General features: G+C 44.2%; 1 protein-coding gene across 1 annotated transcript in view; it reads right to left on the bottom strand.

The window, feature by feature from the left end:
* The window catches only part of ELAVL1 (ELAV like RNA binding protein 1), a 112557-nt gene that overhangs the window by 13312 nt on the left and 77865 nt on the right, over positions 1-21380 (bottom strand). Inside the window, exons 4-5 of the mRNA XM_073324407.1 lie at positions 19065-19218; positions 13179-13404 (exon numbers count right to left, since the gene is read on the bottom strand). Coding sequence (XP_073180508.1) covers positions 13179-13404; positions 19065-19218 — 380 coding nt within the window. The remainder of the gene's footprint in view (positions 1-13178; positions 13405-19064; positions 19219-21380) is intronic.

The following is a 21380-nucleotide window of genomic DNA, read 5'->3' as shown; positions in this document are numbered from 1 at the left end:
GTCTTACTTGGAAGGAGAAGCCTATTTTCCTATAAATCATTCTTTGAAGATACACAATCTTGGGTTCCTGCAGTCAGTGCTTTATTGCACCCCTTGCTGTCAAACTCAGATGCCTCCAACCCTCACCCAGCATTCTAACCATTGGTTATGGTCATGGCAACAAGTGAAAATACTCTAAAGAGGAGAAAAACCAACTTCCAGTGGTGAACAGGGTGGATAGGCTAATGTGTATATACGCAACAACACCCAGCTCAGATTCCTCACTCTTGAGACTAAAAAGCTACAGAGATGTTACTAAAGGAAACTACCAGGAGAACTGCAACAAGCATTTTCTGTAAACAAACATGGACAACATGTTTAAAATTAAGAAAAAGCAGAGTGGGATACGATGCACCCAAAACCACAAGAGAGTATAAACAGACACATTGCCAAACAAAGGCTATGCAGTGTTGTTGTAGCCGTGTTGGTCCCAGGATATTATAGAAACAATGTAGGGAAGGGAATATCTTTTACTGGAGCAACTTCTGCTGGTGAGAGAGAGAAGCTTTCGAGCATACAGTGACCTGCTAAGCTCACAGCTTTAATATTCTGTGGCCAAGACTTCCACCAGTGTACAAACAAGTATTTCTTTTTATCAGTGTTAAATTCGCTGGCTTTTAATTTTCCTGGTTGCTCTCTTGTTCTAATATTATGAGGCAGGATAAATATTAAAGCTTCACTTACCTTCTCTATACCATTCATTATTTTACATACCTCTGTCATGTCCTCTCAGTCTTGTTTCTAAACTAGAGATCTAATCTTTTCAACACCAAAATCCTTTCATACTTGCAAACATTTTACTTGTCCTTCCCTAGATCCTCCTATTCTAGTTGCATCTTTTTTGGGATGACATGACCAGAACTGTATATAGCATTCAATGTGAGAGTGTTCCCTCAGTTTACATAATGATGATACGATGGTTTCAAAATCACTCTATTCTTTTATCATAATTTAATGACTAGTTTGTTTTGACCTCATCTGCACACTGAGCAGAGGTTTTTATTGAGATGTCTCCAACGTCCAGATCTTTTCTTCTGAGTGGTTACAATTAGATTCTAGCCATGGGTAGGGAGGACAGTCCATCCTTTACCAGATGGGTGTTGACAAAACCTTCATGTTGCAGGCTTTCCAGCCTGAAACAGTGAACGATGGGTCAGAGAGCAGTACCAAGTGAAATAAGAGCATTCAGTAACAATGTGCTATTGCTTTGCCTAGAACAGCAGTTCTCAAACTATGGGGAGGGCCTCCCAAGGGAGGCACGAGCTGTGTGTTTTTTCTGATTTTTGTAGAGCTCTCGGTCGGCCCCAGGATGGCTGGGGTTTGTGCAGAAGGGCTGTATGCTCCTGGGAGATGGGGAAATGGGACAGCAAAGGGGCTAATAGGGCTCTCCTTTTCCCCGCCCCCCTCAGTCCCTCACCAGGAAGTAGCCCAGGCTATGGCTCTCTCCTCCTGCCCCCAATCTCTCACCTGAAGGTGGTGGGGCTCCAGCTGAGAGCCTAAGGTGGCAGCAGCAGCCGCGCAGAAGTAAGGGTGACAATGGGGCACTAAGTCTGCTGTGAAAAGTGATATTGACAAATATCACTTTTCACATTGCCAGCCTTACTTTTGTGCTGATGCTGGCGTGGCGCTGCCTTCAGAGCTGGGTGCCCGGCCAGCAGCCGCTGCTCTCCGCTCTGCCTTCAGAGCTGGGTTGCGGTATTTGTACTTGTGGGGGAGGGGAGGGGCCTAAACGACTACCGACAAAGACGGGGACGGGAGCTGATCAAGTAAGTTTGAGAACCACTGGCCTAGACAGACCAAGTTCTGTTGAAGTGAAGCTCTTCTCTGTGGGCTCTCCATTCCATGCAAGATGCATCCACAGTAAAAAATAGTTACTAACCTCGCATAACTGTTGTTCTTCGAGATGTGTTGCTCATGTTCATTCCAATGTAGGTGTGCACTCGCCACAAGCACTGCTGCCAGAACGTTTTTCCCCTCGGTGATATCTGTTGGGTCAGCTCTAGTGCCCCCCCATAGCACCAGTATATAGGGCCCCGCCACCCCTTCAGTTCCTTCTTGCTGGCCAACTCCAACAGAGGGGAAGGTGGGGTGATTTTGGAATGGACATGAGAAACATCTTGAAGAACAACAGTTACAGGAGGTTAGTAACTGTTTTTTCTTTGAGTGCTTGCTGACATTCATTCCAATGTAGGTGACTCCCAAGCAGTTGTGCAGGTGGAGGGATCAGAGTTGGTTGGCATGCTGATTGTAGCACCGCTCAGCCAAAGCCTGCACCATCTCTAGGTTGCTATATGATGATGTAGTGTGATGCAAACGCATGGACTGACCACATGTCACTGCTCTACAGATAATTGGAACCTGCATCAAACACAGTAGATGATGCCCGAGTTCTTGAAGAATTGGCTGTCAACTGAGGATTGGGACCTTCGCCAGGTCATAGCATGTGTGGATACAGGAAGTGATCCACGATATTCTCTGGGCCAAGACTGGATGGCCTTTCATTCTGTCTGCGATGGCTACAAACAGCTTTGTGGACTTCCTAAAGGGTTTAGTCCTTTCTATGAAAAACGCTTGCGCACATCTCACATCCAGTGAGTGGAGTCTCTGTTCATCCCTATTTGCATGTGGGTTAGAATAAAAGACTGGCAGAAAAATATCCTGCTTACTATGAAATTATGAGACAACCTTTTGCAGAAAGGACGGGTAAGGCCACAATTGTATCTTGTCCTTGAAGACCATGTAGGGTGGCTCAGAGGTATGAGCTCGGATCTCTGAAACCCTTCTGGTAGAAGTAATGGAGACTAGGAAGGCCACCTTTCAAGACAGATAAAGCAGAGAACACATTGCCAGCAGTTCAAATGGGGGTCCTGTTAGCCTTGCCAGCACCAAATTGAGGTCCCAAGGAGGTAGTGGCTGGCATACCTGTGGGTACAGCCATTCCAGCCACTTAAGGAAATGGCCACAGACTGAGTTTGAGAAGACTGACTGCTGTTCACCCACGGGCAAAAGGCTGAGATTGCAGCTAGATGGACCTATATGGATGACACCATTAGGCCATGCAGCTTTAGGTGGAGTAGATGTTCCAGAATGAAGGGCAGTGATGACTTGGTAGGTGAAACACCCTTTTGTGCTGACCAGATAGAGAAATCTCTTCCACTTTGCCAGATAAGTGGCTATATTAGATGGCTTTCTGCTCCCTAAAAAGCACCTAGCAAACACGCCCGGAGGAAGCCAGTTCTGCTGAGTTCAGCCATGGAGCTTCCATGTCGTGAGGTGAAGAGATCTGAGGTTCAGATACATAGATGTCCATGATCTTGAGAGATCAAATCTGGAAACAGTGACAAGCTGACTGGTGTATCCACCGAGAAATCTAGGCATGCGCTGAGCTAGTGTTGAAGCAGCTAGGCTATCAGGATCAGACGTGTCTTGTCACTTCTGGCCTTTAACAGGACCCGGTGTATGAGAGGGATGGAAGGGAAAGCGTAAAAGAGCTGATCCAAGGGATGAGAAAGGCATCTGTGAGCAAGCCTGGGCTTAGCCCTAGGAAGGAGCAGAACTGAAGACACCTCCTGTTGTACTTAGTTGTTTACAGGTCTAACTGGGGAGTTCTCCACGTCTGGAAAACAGCGTTCATGACATCTGGAAGAATTGACCACTCATGATGGTTGGAAAAGGATCTGCTCAGATGATTCGCTAACTCATTCTGCGACCGTGAGAGGTATGAGGTTTCGAGGTGGATCGAATAGGCTATACAGAATTCCCACAGCCTCCTGGTATAAGGGCGAAGAGTGCACTCCGCCCTGCTTGTTCATATAAAAAATTGCTGTTGTGTTGTCTTTGAGGAACACCACGCAGTTGCCCTACAGGTGGGGCTGGAAAGCCTGGCAGGCTAGGCACACCATCCCCAGTTCTCTCGTTGCTCATCAATATGAGGGTTCTTCTGGTGACCAGAGGCCTTGAGTTCTGAGTGTTCCCAAGTAAGCCCCGCATCCCACTGCGAACACCTTTGTGATGAGACACACTGACAGTGGGGATCTCGAGAATGGAATTCCCGCACATACCATCCCTGGGACCAGTCAGCAAATGAGGGAGGAAATCACCGACAGGGAAAGCGAGAACATCTTGTCCAGATGATGTCGACCCGGTATGTATACTGATGTTAACCAAGATTAGATCATAGAATATCATGGTTGGAAGGGACCTCAGAAGGTCATCTAGTCCAACCCCCTGCTCAAAGCAGGACCAATCCCCAATTTTTGCCCCAGATCCCTAAATGGTCCCCTCAAGGATTGAACTCACAACCCTGGGTTTAGCAGGCCAACGCTCAAACCACTGAGCTATCCCTCCCCCCAATAAGAAGAGACCTCCAGATACTTTCCCAACATAACACATGACTGTTTATCACTCACCTTTCTTTACAGCTTGTTTTCAATCCATGTGACTGAGCTCACATCCAGGCCAACTTGATTCCATTATGTAAGTAAGATTTCATAGAATCACAGAATATCAGGGTTGGAAGGGAGATCTAGTCCAACCCCCTGCTCAAAGCAGGACCAATCCCCAATTTTTGCCCCAGATCCCTAAATGGCCCCCTCAAGGACTGAACTCACAACCCTGGATTTAGCAGGCCAATGCTCAAACCACTGAGCTGGAGAGGTCTGAGTCACAGTCTTGCGTGTTGTACTACGTAGGTGCACGATGCCTTATGCCCCAAGAGCTTTAAGCAGTTTCTTACAGTGGTAATGGAGTGACCTCTCAGACTCTGAGTGTCCCTATAGCTCTGAACCTGTTTTCCTGGAGAAAAGCTCTGGCCTGGATCAAGTCGAGGACCTCCCCTATGAATTCTATCCTTGGAACCAGACAAAAGTTGGATTTTTGCATTTTTAATCAACAGTCCCAGGTCCTGGAAAGTTGACTTTACATTTGCCTGCACCTGGTCCTTGGTCCGACCTCTGATCAGCCAGTCGTCTAGGCAAGGAAAGACCTGAACCCCTTGTCTCCTCAGAAAGGCTGCAACGACTGTCAAGCACTTTGTGAACACAGAAGGAGCTGCTGACAGGCCGAAGAGTACTGTAAATTGGTAGTGTTTGTAGTTTACAACAAACCATAGGTACCTTCTGTAGCCCCAAAAAATAGCAATATGGAAATACGTATCCTTCAAAGGGAAAATTCACAAGCTAAAACAAAAGATAACCTAACGTGCCTTGCCTTGTTTACTTACACTTCTGGTAAAATCAGAGACTCGTTTCAGGATTGTTTGGAGGAGATGTATTTCCCTGACCTGGTGTGTCTCTGCCTCCTGAGAGAACACACAGAAACACAAAACAAAAACCTTCCCCCACAGATTTGAAAGTATCTTCTCCCCTTATTGGTCCTTTTGGTCAGGTGCCAACCAGGTTATCTGAGCTTCTTAGCCCTTTACAGGTAAAGGAGGGATTTTATGCTACCCTTAGCTGTATGTGTATGACAGGCGGGTGTATGCAGTCCTAGGGATTTAAGGATGACTATAGAGTCCTTTAAGCTATGCAGTTTCAAGTCTGTTTGCTTTGAAAAGAGGGATTTGCCTTCAAACTGAACGTCCTCAATTATCTGCTGTACCTCATAGGGCAACCCGAAGATTGAAGCCATGAGCTTCGCCTCTTGATCACTGCAGAAGCCATGGAGCAGGCTGCAGAGTCTGCCGTATTCAGTGCTTCCTAGAGGGATGCCTTGACTGCTAATTTCCCCTCCTCCACTCAAGCTCAGAACTCACCCCTGGAATCCTGCGGCAAGAGCTCCCTGAATTTTGCCATTACACTGCAGGAGTTGCAGTCAGACCAGTCCAGGAGCGCCTGAGGGCTGGCGATCCTGAGCTGGAGATCTCCTCTGTAGTAGATCATTCTGCCAAAAAGGTCAATTTTTTTGGCATCTTTAACCTTGTGAATTGGCCCTTGCTGTCCCTGTCTCTCCCTTTCATTCACTTCTGAAACAATCAGTGAGCCCACTGTGTGTAGGGGGGAGGGTGGTGGTGGTGGTGTGGTATGACCAAAATTCATACCCCTTGTCTCCATCCTCTTAGCAGTAGGTTGGCAGGATCCAGGAGTCTGCCATGGAGCATTTACAGGCTCCATGATGGCACTGTTCGATGGCAGGGCACCACCCATGACGGCCCTGAGGCTGCTAAAATATCCACTAGGGCGTGGGAGGATTCAAATCTCCTCTGCCTGGATACCCATCTGAGGATGGGTTTGGGCACCCATCCTCAGGAGGCTCCTGGTGCACCCTGTAATCATCTTGGGTGGACGCCATAGCTCCACCTCATCTAGAAAGCAGCAGCAGCCTGCACTGGCCCCTGTACTTCTCCCTCTGCCCCAGATGGGTCCCGTGGGGGAGAGTCCTGTAGTTCAGTACGGGCTCAGCACCGGGGACTGATCCCCGTTCTGATGAGGATGGTGGGGAAGCTCTTGACTCATACACCAGAGCTACCTTCTGGACTGGGGGCCCTGGATTGGCTGGAAAGCCCAGGGATTCCAGAATGGGCACTGCAATGGCATTTTCCACTGTACCAGCGGCCAGGCTATTGGCAGCATGCCGTGGTTCATGTCAGCGGTAGGGTGCTGCTGTTCGGAGTGGTGTCTGCTCCCACACAAGGCATAGGACTCCGCTTCTGAATTGGAGTCCGAGGAGTCATTTCTCAGCGACCGAGACGGAGCAGTACCAACTGGTGCCGAAGAACGGTGCCAGGAGGGAGGGAGGGATATCAGCTCTGCACTATCATGACTGGCTTGCCCTTCGACAGTCCTTGTTTCTAGTGCTGCTACTGTTAATTACTAAATGGCCGGGGATGGCAGCACCAGGACAGATAGTAAGTCACTTGCTGCCACAAATGCCCCCGGCCTTGATGGGTAGTGCCAGGGCTGTTGAACCCCAATGGCCTCCCTTGGCAGGGAATCCAATGGTATCGGATTCAATGGCTCCCTTCCCGGGGCCAGAGTCAATGGTACCGTTTACCCTGCTAGCGTCTGAGGGGACCAGCATAGGTCGCACTATCAACATTTCTATGGCCCATAGACCTTGCAGTTCGAGAACGCCCCAGTCTCTCTCTGCTTTTTCCTTGGCATCAGCGATACGAAGCAGTGGCAAGAGTCCCGTGCTGGAGTTGACTTCCTCGACGCCGGTGATGCGTGTTTGTGCCGGGAGTCCCGGGCCGTCAGTGCGGAGTCCTTCCTTGGTGCCGGGGAGGTGGAACAGCACTGTGCTTCCCTCAGAGACACCAGAGTACGTTTCACCAAAGTTTGAATGCTTGGTGCTGAGTCCCCAAGACTTGGCTCCAAAGGGGGACTGAGCGCTGCCTCCATGAGGAGGAACTTAAGCCCTGTCCTTCTCTGTTCTGGGTCTGAAACTCCTGCAGATCCTGCACGTGGGTCTCTCCCAGACACACAAGGCAGCTAGCATATGGATCGCTAACTGGCATTGATTTGTGGCACGATGCACATAGTTTGAACCCCTGGGACCAAGGCATATCCCGGTGCTCAGGGAAGGGCTAGCCCTGCTAAGCTGGGTTCGCTGACTACACTACGAAACAAACTGAACTTAACTCTAAAGGGTAACTATTTACAATTTTACAGAACCAGTCCTCTTAGAGCAGGTATTAACAGAACTGCAAGCGAGCAGAAGTTCCAGTGACCATCATGGGCGGTAAGAAGGAACTGAAGCGGCAGTGAGGCCCTATATACTGGCGCGACTCCAGGGGGCAACAGAGCTGACTCGATGGAGATCACTGAGGAAAAACACTTTCTGGAGCCAGCATTTGGGGTGAGCACACACCTACATTGGAATGGACATAAGCAAGCACTCAAATAAGAACTACACATTTGTTTAGATGAATTTGGAAGCCCTGACCAGATTTCTATTGTCCCTAGAATGGTATCAAGGACAGATGCCCTCCAGGCCTATGTGGCTTCCCACTGAGGTTGCAAAAACCAGTGTGTATGAATACTAATGCAGCCCTCAGTCCCAGCATTTATAACAGTTCCAGCTGATACTTGCTGGCTAAGGAAAACTGTTACACTTACAAGGTCATGCATCCCATGTTGGGACAGGAAAGATCCAACTCCAGAACTCAAGTGAAAGAGAAACAGATTCTTGGATCCCTTTCATAATGTTCTTTGATCAGATAATTGTCAATACGAAAAACAAACATGCACTCTCATCCTTATAACATTTTGGGCCCAACCAAACACCTACTGAAGTCAATGGAAGTTCTTTTATTGACTTTAACAGACATTGCATCAAGCACCATGAATGTACTCTGCATCAAAGGCAGCTCGTATACTCAGAACTAGTACCATTATTCTCCTAGAATAACTTTGATACAAATCTAGTGGTTGAGATGTAGCCCCTTTGTGCAAGTACATATCCGTAAGACTTTTCAACATACTCTATAGCCATTAAATTAACATGTCTACAATTAATCTGAATCAATAACTAAAGCTAATACTTCTGCAATTTAGGAACTACAGAACTTTACTGGCAATGTTGCTGTAGAAAATACTGATATCAGTGGATCTTAAGAGCTTAACAGAAATGCCAGCACCAGCCCCTGTGAAAGCTGCTACTTATCAGACTGCCAGGATTAAAAATGAAGCAACAGGATGGCCAGCTAGTCAGTAATTCTATTAGTTTCTGCTCTCTTTTTCTTTAGGTCCTTTTCCATTTTTGTTCTTCTGTCTCTGTCCTAGAATTCTGGTAATGCTGGAAAGTGCTTTGAATGAAAGAAAATTTACTCTAATTAAACTGAGAATGCAAATACAATTAGAAAAGGAGTACTTGGAGCACCTTAGACTAGACTAACAAATTTATTTGAGCATAAGCTTTCGTGAGCTACAGCTCATTTCATCGGATGCATGTAGTGGAAAATACAGTGGGAAGATTTTAATATACACAGAGAACAAGAAACAATGAGTGTTACCATACAGACTGTAACAAGAGTGATCAGGTAAGGTGAGCTATTACCAGCAGGAGAGCCGGGCGGGGGGTCGGATGGGAGGGAGGGAACCTTTTGTAGTAATAATCAAATCAGCGGCACTGCTATGGGTACCCACATGGCCCCACAGTATGCCAACATTTTTATGGCTGACTTAGAACAACGCTTCCTCAGCTCTCGTCCCCTAACGCCCCTACTCTACTTGCGCTACATTGATGACATCTTCATCATCTGGACCCATGGAAAAGAAGCCCTTGAGGAATTCCTCCATGATTTCAACAATTTCCATCCCACCATCAACTTCAGCCTGGACCAGTCCACACAAGAGATCCACTTCCTGGACACTACAGTGCTCATAAACGATGGTCACATAAATACCACCCTATACTGGAAACCTACTGACCGCTATTCCTACCTACATGCCTCCAGCTTTCACCCTGACCACACCACACGATCCATCATCTACAGCCAAGCTCTACGATACAACCGCATTTGCTCCAACCCCTCAGACAGAGACAAACACCTACAAGATCTCTATCAAGCACTCTTACAACTACAGTACTCACCTGCTGAAGTGAAGAAACAGATTGACAGAGCCAGAAGAGTACCCAGAAGTTACCTACTATGGGACAGGCCCAACAAAGAAAATAACAGGACGCCACTAGCTGTCACCTTCAGCCCCCAACTAAAACCTCTCCAACGCAACATCAAGGATCTACAACCTATCCTGAAGGACAACCCATCACTCTCAGATATTGGGAGACAGGCCAGTCCTTGCTTACAGACAGCCCCCCAACCTGAAGGAAATAGTCACCAGCAACCACACACCACACAACAGAACCACTAACCCAGGAACCTATCCTTGCAACAAAGCCCATTGCCAACTGTGTCCACATATCTATTCAGGGGACACTATCATAGGGCCTAATCACATCAGCCACACTATCAGAGGCTCGTTCACCTGCACATCCACCAATGTGATATATGCCATCATGTACCAGCAATGCCCCTCTGCCATGTACACTGGCCAAATTGGACAGTCTCTAAGTAAAAGAATAAATGGACACAAATCAGACGTCAAGAATTATAACATTCAAAAAAAGAAAAGGAATACTTGTGGCATCTTAGAGACTAACCAATTTATTTGAGCATGAGCTTTCGTGAGCTACCGCTCACTTCATCGATGAAGTGAGCTGTAGCTCACGAAAGCTCATGCTCAAATAAATTGGTTAGTCTCTAAGGTGCCACAAGTACTCCTTTTCTTTTTGCGAAGACAGACTAACACGGCTGTTACTCTGAAACATTCAAAAACCAGTCGGAGAACACTTCAATCTCTTTGGTCACTCGATTACAGACCTAAAAGTGGCAATTCTTCAACAAAAACACTTCAGAAACACTCCAACGAGAGATTGCTGAATTGGAATTAATTTGCAAACTGGATACAATTAACTTAGGCTTAAATAAAGACTGGGAGTGGATGTGTCATTACACAAAGTAAAACTATTTCCCCATGTTTATTTCCCAACACCCCTACTGTTCCTCACACGTTCTTGTCAACTGCTGGAAATGGCCCACCTTGATCATCACTACAGAAGCCCCCCCATCTGCTGGTAATAGCTCATCTTACCTGATCACTCTTGTTACAGTGTCTATGGTAACACCCATTGTTTCATGTTCTCTGTGAATATAGAATCTCCCCACTGTATTTTCCACTACATGCATCCGACGAAGTGAGCTGTAGCTCGCAAAAGCTTATGCTCAAATAAATTTGTTAGTCTAGTCTAAGGTGCCACAAGTACTCCTTTTCTTTTTGTGGATACAGACTAACATGGCTGCTACTCTGAAACCTGCAAATACAATTGTAATCCTGTTTCTTACCAAATGTTTTAACAAAGCAAGCAGTGTTTGTTTTTTAATTACTCTATGATCCAAATTTTTATCTATTAAATGCAGACAATTAACACAAGAGTGGCTTGTGCCTCAGATATCAGGTGAATAGAATTTTTTTTATCTCCAAGACATTTCCTCTATAATAATGCTGAATGTCCATCTGACGACATAATGAAAAAGACACAGTCATGAACACCTTCAAACATCACTTATGAAGGCAGATGCTCTTACTGTCATACTGATGACATCAAAGGACGCTCGTATGTGAGATCCAGCTACTCTTTGCTATAGCCCCTTCCTGCAACCGTGCTCTTGAGGTGAGGACGGAAAGAACAGTTACTGACATCTAGAGGCAGAGATATGTTCTATGTACCTGCCTTTGACAAAGATGGAATGCTGGAAGGAAGTGAAAATACCTCCTTTACTTCTGTTCCTAGAAGGAGATATCTTCCACTGTTGTTCACAGTGTTGGCCCCAGGACATTAAAGAGACAAGCTGAGTGAGCTAATATTTTTTTAGTGGACCAATTTCTGTTTGGGAAAGAAAAAAAGCTTGCAAAGCTTTTGTTCAGGTCCTGTGTAAGCTCAAAATTGTGTCTTTTACCAAGAGAAGTTAGTCCACTAAAGGATATTACCTCACCCACCCTGTCTCTAGAATAAGATAAAATTGTCCAGATACCTAAAGATGGGTCGCATTACAAATATGGTATCTCAGTTTGAGTCTTAAAAAGCCTCCAACAATAAAGGGGGTGGATTTAACCTCGGATCCTCTTATGGGCTTTGTTACCTCTCTGCTTCACAGTGAAGATACTCTGGTCTCAAAAGATTCCTTCACATCCCTTAGCCGAAGTTAGTCCTAATTGTTTTCATCCAATCCTTCAACTAGGTGCCCCATGTTATGATGTCAACTCAAGAGGTGGAAGCACTGAAGCTTCTGGGGCATATGTCCACATTAGCAGCACGAAAACCATGACATGCCATTAATTATTAAGACCAGTTCCAAGTGCAGTGCAGAGGAGTGCAGGAGCTTTGAGAACATGGATGACTCCAACTACTACTTGTGTCAAGACATTGCTTCATTACACCGGACTGACACAAAAACTTTAGTCCTGGACATAAGAGAAGAGGACTAAACTGAGAACAGCCTAAACACACAAATGTTGTTCAATCTTTAAGTAACACAACCTTTAAATAACACAATTATAATTCACTCAGATTAGAAACTCTTTAGGGCAGGGATCATTCTTTTATTAAGTATTTGTACCGTGCCTAGCACAGTGCAATTCTGGTCCACGACTGGGGCTCATAGGTGCTACCACAGTACAAATAACTAATAAAAATTGTTTAATAGTTCTAAGTTCAATGTCCTTGGGGGAAGGATCACACCAAAAACTAGTACAGTAACACTACATTTGAGGAGGGAAAGAAGGGAAATGTACTAAAAAAGAAGATCCTTAAAGAAACCCGCGAAAAAATTAAGGTTCTTAGACTCAACATAAAGGATACTTAATCACCTCTCAAGCAAAGGTAATAAAATAAAATGATAAAATAGTTTCTTTTCCAGAAGTAACTAAGGAAGATGCTTCTACAATTAAGCATTTTTAAATCAGCAGGTGCAGATAACTTGCATTTAAGAGTTTTAAAAGACTTGACAACCGATGTTAATTTTTAATAAAAATGTTGTAAAACTGGAGAAACTTCAGGACTGTCAATATTTTTAAAACAGAAAACAGGATGACTGATAATTATGGGCCAATTAACCTGATAATGATTCCCAGCAAAATAATGAAATGACTTATTAAGGATTCTAACATTAAAGAATTAGAAGATCTAAGTATAACTAACACCAATCAATATGGTTTAATGAGAAAATATGTTGTCAGACAAACATGATATAGTTCTTTGACAAGATTACAAGTCTTGTTAAAATATCAGCCTGCCAAGGTGTGATACAATGACAACAGAAGTTGGTCCATTACCCTGGGACCAATACGGCTACAACACTTCATACACTTTCTCACTATGTACTACTTTGTGGAACTAGAAACTTTACTTGATTAGTTGCAACACAGTTTTCTATATAGGTTATTACTTTGATCATACTCTACTTGAGCAATTTTTAGATACACACACACACACAGAGAAATACACAGTGCATTATTATTTATTCACACATGCTAGGACAAAGATATTTATTACTTTACAGTTGAAACAGTGCAACACTTTCCCCAGTGGAAATGAGTGTGACAGAATAGGCCTTAAATGGATTATTCTTCCTAACATACCTGAATCTTTGCGCCTGGTGATGAACTGGCCCTCCAAATCGTCTAGCTGGTGAATGATACAGCTGTGATAACAGTGCCACATTTTTGTTCTGGTTAGGATTGGCTGCAAACTTCACAGTAATGGGTTCAGAGGAACCTGGGGGTTTGTGACCATTGAAACTTGTAATTGCCTCTTCTGCTTCTGACCTTTTGTCAAACCGGATAAAAGCGACCCCCCTGGACAAACCTTTTAATCAAACAAACAAAAAATGCATTAAGGATAAGCTCAAAACAATTTTCCAAGTGAAAAAACAAAAATTAAAGTACTTCTAAGGTCATGGCTTTAAGTTCTACAGTTTTACTGGTGGTTCTTCAACAGGATGAAATCAAAATATTTAAAAATAATTACAAAATTAAACACAAATGAGCACATTTACTTCAAATATATAATGATGATGGTGGAGCAAAACACATTTATAACATGTTAGTTCATAGTCCAAAAAAAATCAAAAACTGTACAAAGTACAAGTGTTCTAGGAAACCCACTGTCAATTGACATTAAATGAAAAATATTTCAGATCAACTAAAACGTTTTCAAAGGAGAAATGCAAGGTGACTATTGGGCTAAAAATCATTTTTTATTTTTGCTCAGTTCTGTTACTCAAAATATCAAGAGACCTAAAACTGAAAAATAATTTCCAAACAGGAAATGAATGCATGCTGATGACACACCATTTCACAGATTCAAAGGCCAGAAGAGACCATTGTGATTGTCTAGTCTGATCTGCTGAACACATGCCACAGAATTTCACCCAAATCAAGTGCATTAGCTGATCGCCATATTTGGGGTTGGGAAGGAATTTTCCTCCAGGGCAGATTGGCAGAGGCCATGAGGGTTTTTCGCCTTCCTCTGCAGCATGGGGCACGGGTCACTTGCTGGAGGATTCTCTGCACCTTGAAGTCTTTAAATCATGATTTGAGGACCGCAATAGCTCAGACATAAGTTAGGGGTTTGTTAACAGGAGTTGATGGGTGAGATTCTCTGGCCTGCATTGTGCAGGTCGTCAGACTAGATTATCCTTATTTGTGGTTAAGCTAGAGCCTCTCTTAAGACATCCTATTGTGATTTAAAGACCTCAACTGATGTCAACTCCATCACACCCCCTCAGAAATTTTTCCAATGGTTAAATTACTCTCTTTCAAAAGTTTGCAATTAATTTCCAATTAGATTTTGTCTAGGTTCAACTTTCAGCCACTGGAGTTTGTTAGGCCTTTGGTAGATAAAAGAGCCCTGTAGTATCAGAAATCTTCTCCTAACAGTCATAAACTGTGATCAAGTCATCTCTTAACCCTCATGGTGGTAAGCTACATTGAATGAGCTTCTTAAGTCTCTCACTCTAAGGCAGGTTTGCCAGACTTAGAATCGTTCTACTGGCTCTTCTCTGAACCTCCCCCCCCCACTTTTTTAAAAATAAATGTGCACAGGTATAGTAACAATAAGAGTCTGAAACATTTATATAGCATTTATTATATGCAGACTGGAAAATGTTTTTTAAAAGGTGGGTATGCATTATCTCCATTTTACAGATGGAGGAAACGGAAGCGTAGAATGTTTAAGTGATGTAATCAAGGTCACGAAGCAAGTGAATGTGAGAGCTGGGTGGAATCCACATCTCCCGCTTCCTAGTACAGTTATGGTTACATTATTCTACTTGATGCATTCAGAGCCTTTCTATTCAGGAGCTTTTGCCGCATTCATTGATGATTTTAAGTACATGGGACTGAAACAGAGCATGGCCCTTACCTCAGTCTCTGCACTAAGGAAACACTGTGTAGCTTTGAAGTGCCTGAGTTAGGTATATGTTCTTGTTCTTTCCCGAGCGTAAAGACTCCACTTGGGTAGCACCAACAATGACACTAGCCTCTCCAGTTAGCTGTGAAGGAGCAGTGCCATGAACATGTTATGTTACTCTATGATCTTCCATTTGGGGGTTTCCTCGCACCTTCATGCATCTGGTACCAGTTATTGTCAAAAACAGGAGACTTGACCAGATGGACCATTAGTGAGATCTAATTTGGTTATGTTCCCACATACACCCTGCTCCAGCCAGAAAAGATATTCCTATGCTAGGGGAGGAAGAACACACTATATCCTCGCAAAGGGGGTCACAGCAGCTGCATCTCCTAGCTTCCAGCGGGCACTATACCAGTCTGATGCACAGTCTCACTTCTCTTCTACTCTGTGCTGTGCTCCTTTAGTCCTCTCTCCTGCCCTACCTAAGTTACCATTTGAAATAGATCACCTATAATTTACTTGCTGTATAAATGCACTTGGACTTTTATTATTTTTAATACATTGTTCAATTTCCCTTCTCTTGTTTATCTTCATATTACATGCTTGTCTAATTCAGTTTGTAAACACTTCAGGTCAGGGCCTTATCTTTTAATCTCTAAAGACCATGTAAAGTTATGGCACTATATACAGGTTTGCTAAAATTAACATTGTCCATACTGTTCTATGGGACATAGGAGAAGAAACTACACAGGAAAATTAAAGAATTACATCCTAAGGGACAAGGTCTTCTCATGAGAAAGATTAAAAATTGGTTATGTGACAACCAAGTTTAATACACAGCTGTTGCTTAAAGTGCAGAAAAGTTATTAATGAGGCACTATAAGAGCCAGTATTTAAGACCAACACGACAACTGCAACATTTATAACAGCTATAATTGAAAAGGCTGGCCATTTCTATGAGAAGCCCCTGTTTTCAAATACTCAACTTTGAGAAACTATTACACACTGGAATGAAGTTTTCTAGGACTGGTCTCTATTTCAGGGGATGTCAGATTAAATAGTTTCACTGTCTTTGTTTACAAGGAGAACGAGTGCATGGGGGAACCTCCTCCATTATCAAAATGTGACTATTTTTGGACAGATCTTGCTCCAAAACAACTGGGAGCAGAAAGCTGGAATTTGGCAAGAGAATGAGGCGCATCCGACTATTCTGATGAAAAATTATTTTGACTGGTCCAAGTTATGAGGATCAGAAAACTACATTTTTGTACAATTATTTAGCAAAGGTCTGCACGTGTAATTTTTACCCATATTTTAAAAGGGAAGGAAGGCTGTGCTGCACATGGCATGGCTAACTTAGTTGTACAATCTGTACAAGATATTTCCTGCGACAGCTATACAGTTAATGTCATTTAGGGTTCAAACGGTGCACTTGGGTAATCCTTCATGAGTTGCCATCTCCAAAATTCAACCTAGATGGAGCACTATAAGATGAGTGCAAAACTGGTCAGAAAACCATTCTGAGAGAGTAGTTATCAGTGGTTCACAGTCATGCTGGAAGGGCATAATGAGTGGGGTCCCGCAGGGATCAGTTCTGGGTCCAGTTCACCTCAATATCTTTATCAATGATTTAGATAATGGCATAAAGAGTACACTTATAAAGTTTGCAGACGATATCAAGCTGAGAGGGGTTGCAAGGGCTTTGGAGGATAGGATTAAAATTCAAAATGATCTGGACAAACTGGAGAAATGGTCTGAAGTAAATAAGATTAAATTCAATAAGGACAAATACAAAGTACTCCACTTAGGAAGGAACAATCTGTTGCACACATACAAAATGGGAAATGACTGCCTAGGAAGGAGTACTATGGAAAGGGGTCTGGTGGCGATAGTGGATTACAAGCTAAATATTAGTCAACAGTGTAACTCTGTTGCAAAAAAAAGCAAACATCATTCTGGGATGTATTAGCAGGAGTGTTGTAAGCAAGATACAAGAAGTAATTCTTCTGCTCTACTCCATGCTGATTAGGCCTCAACTGGAGTATTGTGTCCAGTTCTAGGCGCCACATTTCAGGAAAGATGTGGACAAATTGGAGAAAGTCCAGAGAAGAGCAACAAAAATTATTAAAGGTCTAGAAAACATGACCTACGAGGGAAGATTGAAAAAACTGGGTTTGTTTAGTCTGGAGAAGAGAAGACTGAGAGGGGACATGATAACAGTTTTCAAGCATGTAAAAGGTTGTTACAAGGAGGAGGAAGAAAAATTGTTTCTTAATCTCTGAGGATAGGACAAGAAGCAAGGGGCTTAAATTGCAGAAAGGGAGGTTTAGGTTGGACATTAGGAAAAACTTCTTAACTGTCAGAGTGGCTAAGCACTGGAATAAATTGCCTAGGGAGGTTGTGGAATCTCCATCATTTGAGATTTTTAAGTGAAGGTTAGACAAACACCTGTCAGGAATGGTCTAGGTAATACTTAGTCCTGCCATGAGTGCAGGGAACTTAAGGTTGTGTGAGCAACCCTTAACTTTGGCTATTCCTGACCTGAGTGTTGAACTAAGCAACGCTCAAAGAATAATAGAATATTAGGGTTGGAAGACACCTCAGGAGGTCATCTAGTTCGGCTCAAAGCAGGACCAACCCCAACTAAATCATGCCAGCCAGGGCTTTGTCAAGCCGGGCCTTAAAAACCTCTAAGGATGGAGATTCCACCACTTCCCTAGGGAACTCATTCCAGGGCTTCACCACCCTCCTAGTGAAATAGTGTTTACTAATATCCAACCTAGACCTCCCCCACTGCAACTTGAGATCATTGCTTCTTGTTGTGTCGTCTGCCATCACTGAGAACAGCCTAGCTCCATCCTCCTTGGAACCCCCCTTTGGGTAGTTAAGTCTGCAATCAAATCTCCCCTCACTCTTCTGCAGACTAAATAACCCCAGTTCCCTCAGCCTCTCCTCGTAAGTCATGTGCCCCAGCCCCCTAATAATTTTTGCTGCCCTCCACTGGACTCTCTCCAATTTGTTCACATCTCTTCCGTAGAGGGGGGGACCAAAATTGGACATATTTATCGTAACTTTCTCTCTTAAATCTCATTCAGTATATTCAGAAGTGACAAAGAAAACAGTTAGCAAGTTTGTGAAGCTTGTTGATAAAGCTTTTGGTTAGCAGTAACTGGAAAGGACCTTGAGAAACTCCAGATATACTAAAGTGCAATGAGAAATTATGAAGATCAATTTCAAGTTGATTACAGGTATTTAACGAACAAGTTATCCTCTCACATAAAATGATAGCTATTATTTAGCAGTAAAATCTAGACTATCTGTGAAAAGTGCTTTCTTGCTTCTCCTTGTCCAGCAGCTGGGGTCGGCAGTGCAGACTCACAGAGTGTGATTGGCACAACTTTTGCAAACCAGATAGCCACATCAGATGTTCTTGGGTTGAAACTGGAGTTTTCATTCTCTTAGGCAGGCTACCTGACACACCTGACAAGCCCCCATTGCCCAACAGAGGTACAGAGGTGAAGCAGTATGCCTAAGGTCAGCTGCAGAAATGGGAATAGAACTCAGGGCTCTCGTATCCCAATCCTATACCCTCTCCACTGTACCATGCTGCCTCCCTTGTGAAAAAGTAAAGGTAACAAAATCTGCTTCAGGTTGCAAGCTGATCTTCTACAGTGATGAAGTACTGCATAATCAGATAGTTGTATTGTTCTATGTCAAGCACCAGGAATGGACAATTGGTGGGGTCAAGATACTGAATTTGGCAGACCAAAGATCTGATCTGGTATAGCCAAAGATCTGATCTGGTAAAGATCTGATCTGGTATAAATCCTGTGTTTTTAATACCATTCTCAATTTACAGAGAATAATCTACAAAATGGACTCTAAGTCATGTGTTTCAGAAAAGCCCCCAAAACAGGGATGTTTGCCATTCTAGTTCTATATTTCTGGGACATAGTGATCAATACCAAATTCAACAATTAGTTTCTGAACATATATAAAAATTACCTGGAAAATTAAAAGTTAATTTTAAGCACCAATAATCTTTGAAAGAATGAACATTTCTGTGTATCCTATATAGTCAAGTTCTTAATATCTAACATCACTGTGCATACCTGTAGTTTGATCCACAAGTACACGCGAGTTGATGATGCGGCCAAAGCGTGAAAACATATCTTCTACATCTTTTTGTGTCATTGTCCTTGGTAGTCCACTAATATACAAGTTAGCATCTTTGATAACTTCAGAACTTGGACGAGCGTACGACACCTTCAAGAGAAATTTTTTTATGGTATGTGAAATTACATGAATGATTTGCTGTGTTATAAGACACCCACCTAAAATCCTTCTTTTGTAATATAGGCAATTTTCCTACAGTAGTTTCATAAAAGGAAAAAAAGATTGCCAGCATATAAAAAGCAAGCAACAAAAGTGTTTTTTTGTGTTTGATTTAAAAAAAAAAAAAAAGAAGATACACAATCCTCTTCACTATTTGACTCTACTGACAATGAAACCAAGGCCCTGTCTACACTGGGAAGTTTCTGCACAGTAAAGCAGCTTTCTGCACTGTAACTCCCGAAGTGTACACATTGCCAAGCCACTTAGTGCGCAGAAACTGCACAGTTGGAGCGCTTAAAAAAAACAAGCACTCCAACGAGAGGCATAGATCCTTCTGCACCAGAGAGAGCACTGCGGTACCACTATAGACACCATGGTTGATTACAATGCTGCGATTGGTCTCCGGGAGGTGTCCCACAATGCCTGTTCTCACCTCTCTGGTCATCAGTTTGAACTCTATTGCCCTCAAGTGACCAACCCTCATCCCCACCCCGTAAATTCTTCTGGTCTTAGCGTATCTTTCCAAGTGGCCATGCCTGCTCCATGCACCAGGGGATCCCCCGCTTGGTGCAATGCTGAGCTGCTGGACCTCATCAGCATTTGGGGAGAAAAGGCTGTCCAGACCCAGCTGTGCTCCACTCGTAGGAATTATGATACCTATGGACAGATTTCACAATGTAAGACAGAAAGAAGACATGACTGGGACACGCAGCAGTGTAGGGTAAAAGTGAAGGAGCTGCAGAATGCCTACCATAAGGCACAGAAGGCAAACCACCGCTCCAGTGCTGCCCCCACAAGCTGCCAGTTCTACAAAGAGCTGGACGCAATACTCGGCTGTGATTCTACCTCCACTGTGAAGACCATTGTGGATACTTCAGTGGGTCGTGTGCCAGTCGAGAGTGGACCGAGCCAGGAGGAGGAAATCTTGGACAAGGACATGGAGGGGGACCCAGAGGTTGAGGATGACTAGGAGGCCAGAGATGCATGCAGCCAGGAGCTCTTTTCTACCCTGGAGGAGGCTAGCCAGTCACAACTGTCATAGACTGGCAAAGCACAAACAGGAGAGGAGGCCCTTGGTAAGTGGATCTGATTATGGGAATCGCTGAAGCGAGTTGTTGGGGGCAGGAGGGTTGCAGTAAGCAGGCTTGTCTCCCACTGCATGCCTAGTCTCAGCTGCGGAACAGCCTGCTGATTGACTCCCTCACTTCATGGGAATCTGCCTCAGATCTTCAGGAAACTCTCGTGGAGATACTGGGCAATCCGCTGCCACAGGTTCTTCGGTAAAGCTGCTTTGTTTCTTGCCCCATTAATGGTCACTTTCCCACGCTCTGTGCCATCACGGGGGGGGGCGGGGGGGACCATTGCTGCACACAGGTTAGCTGCACAGGCACCAGGGAGGAAGCCGCAGGCTTGGAGAAGACCCCTCCCTTAATTCCCTGCTCACCCTCAGCCGTGAGATATCTTCCATAATGATCACATCCTGTGGAAAGTGTGGGGACAGGAATGATTATCAGGCCCCCCCTACAGTGCTGGCTCTCCAAGAGCCATATGCCCAGAATAGAGCAGGGTCCAGGACGAGTGATTTACCCTGCCCCTGTGGCTACTCACCATTCTGGGAGTCTTGTGGCTTGGCTTGTGTGTGCTTGCCTGGGGTCAGCCAGTTAGTGACAGGTGCGTGAGAGTACTGGCTTTGTTTTAAATCACTGAATTAGTGTTGTCTGTGTTGAAAACAATACTGTTTCTGTAAAATGTTCCGTTTAAACTTCACAAAGATGACCTTGGGAGCCTAGCCTCCCTCTTTGTTATTGGCGGCCGAACGGCTGCACAGAATTAGAAAGCAGCCAAGAAAAACTAAGGAAGATTTTCTGCGTGATGTTATGATGCACTCCACCGCCGAGAAACAGGAATTGAAGGAGTGGTGAAACAGCGCGAAGAGGGACCAAAAGGAGAACACAGAACGCCAGAATGAAGCCGCGGAGCGGCTCTGAAACATTATGGAGCACCAAGCAGACATGCTCCAGGCAATACTAGCTCTGCAAACCGAGCAACTCTGCGCGCGCCCGCCCTCCCCTACAGCCGCTGTCACAAAACTC

The sequence above is a fragment of the Lepidochelys kempii genome, chromosome 25 (assembly GCF_965140265.1).
Source record: "Lepidochelys kempii isolate rLepKem1 chromosome 25, rLepKem1.hap2, whole genome shotgun sequence".
Taxonomy (NCBI): Eukaryota; Metazoa; Chordata; order Testudines; family Cheloniidae; genus Lepidochelys; species Lepidochelys kempii.
Note: the sequence above shows the minus strand (reverse complement) of the source record. Positions and strands in the feature narration are given on the sequence as shown.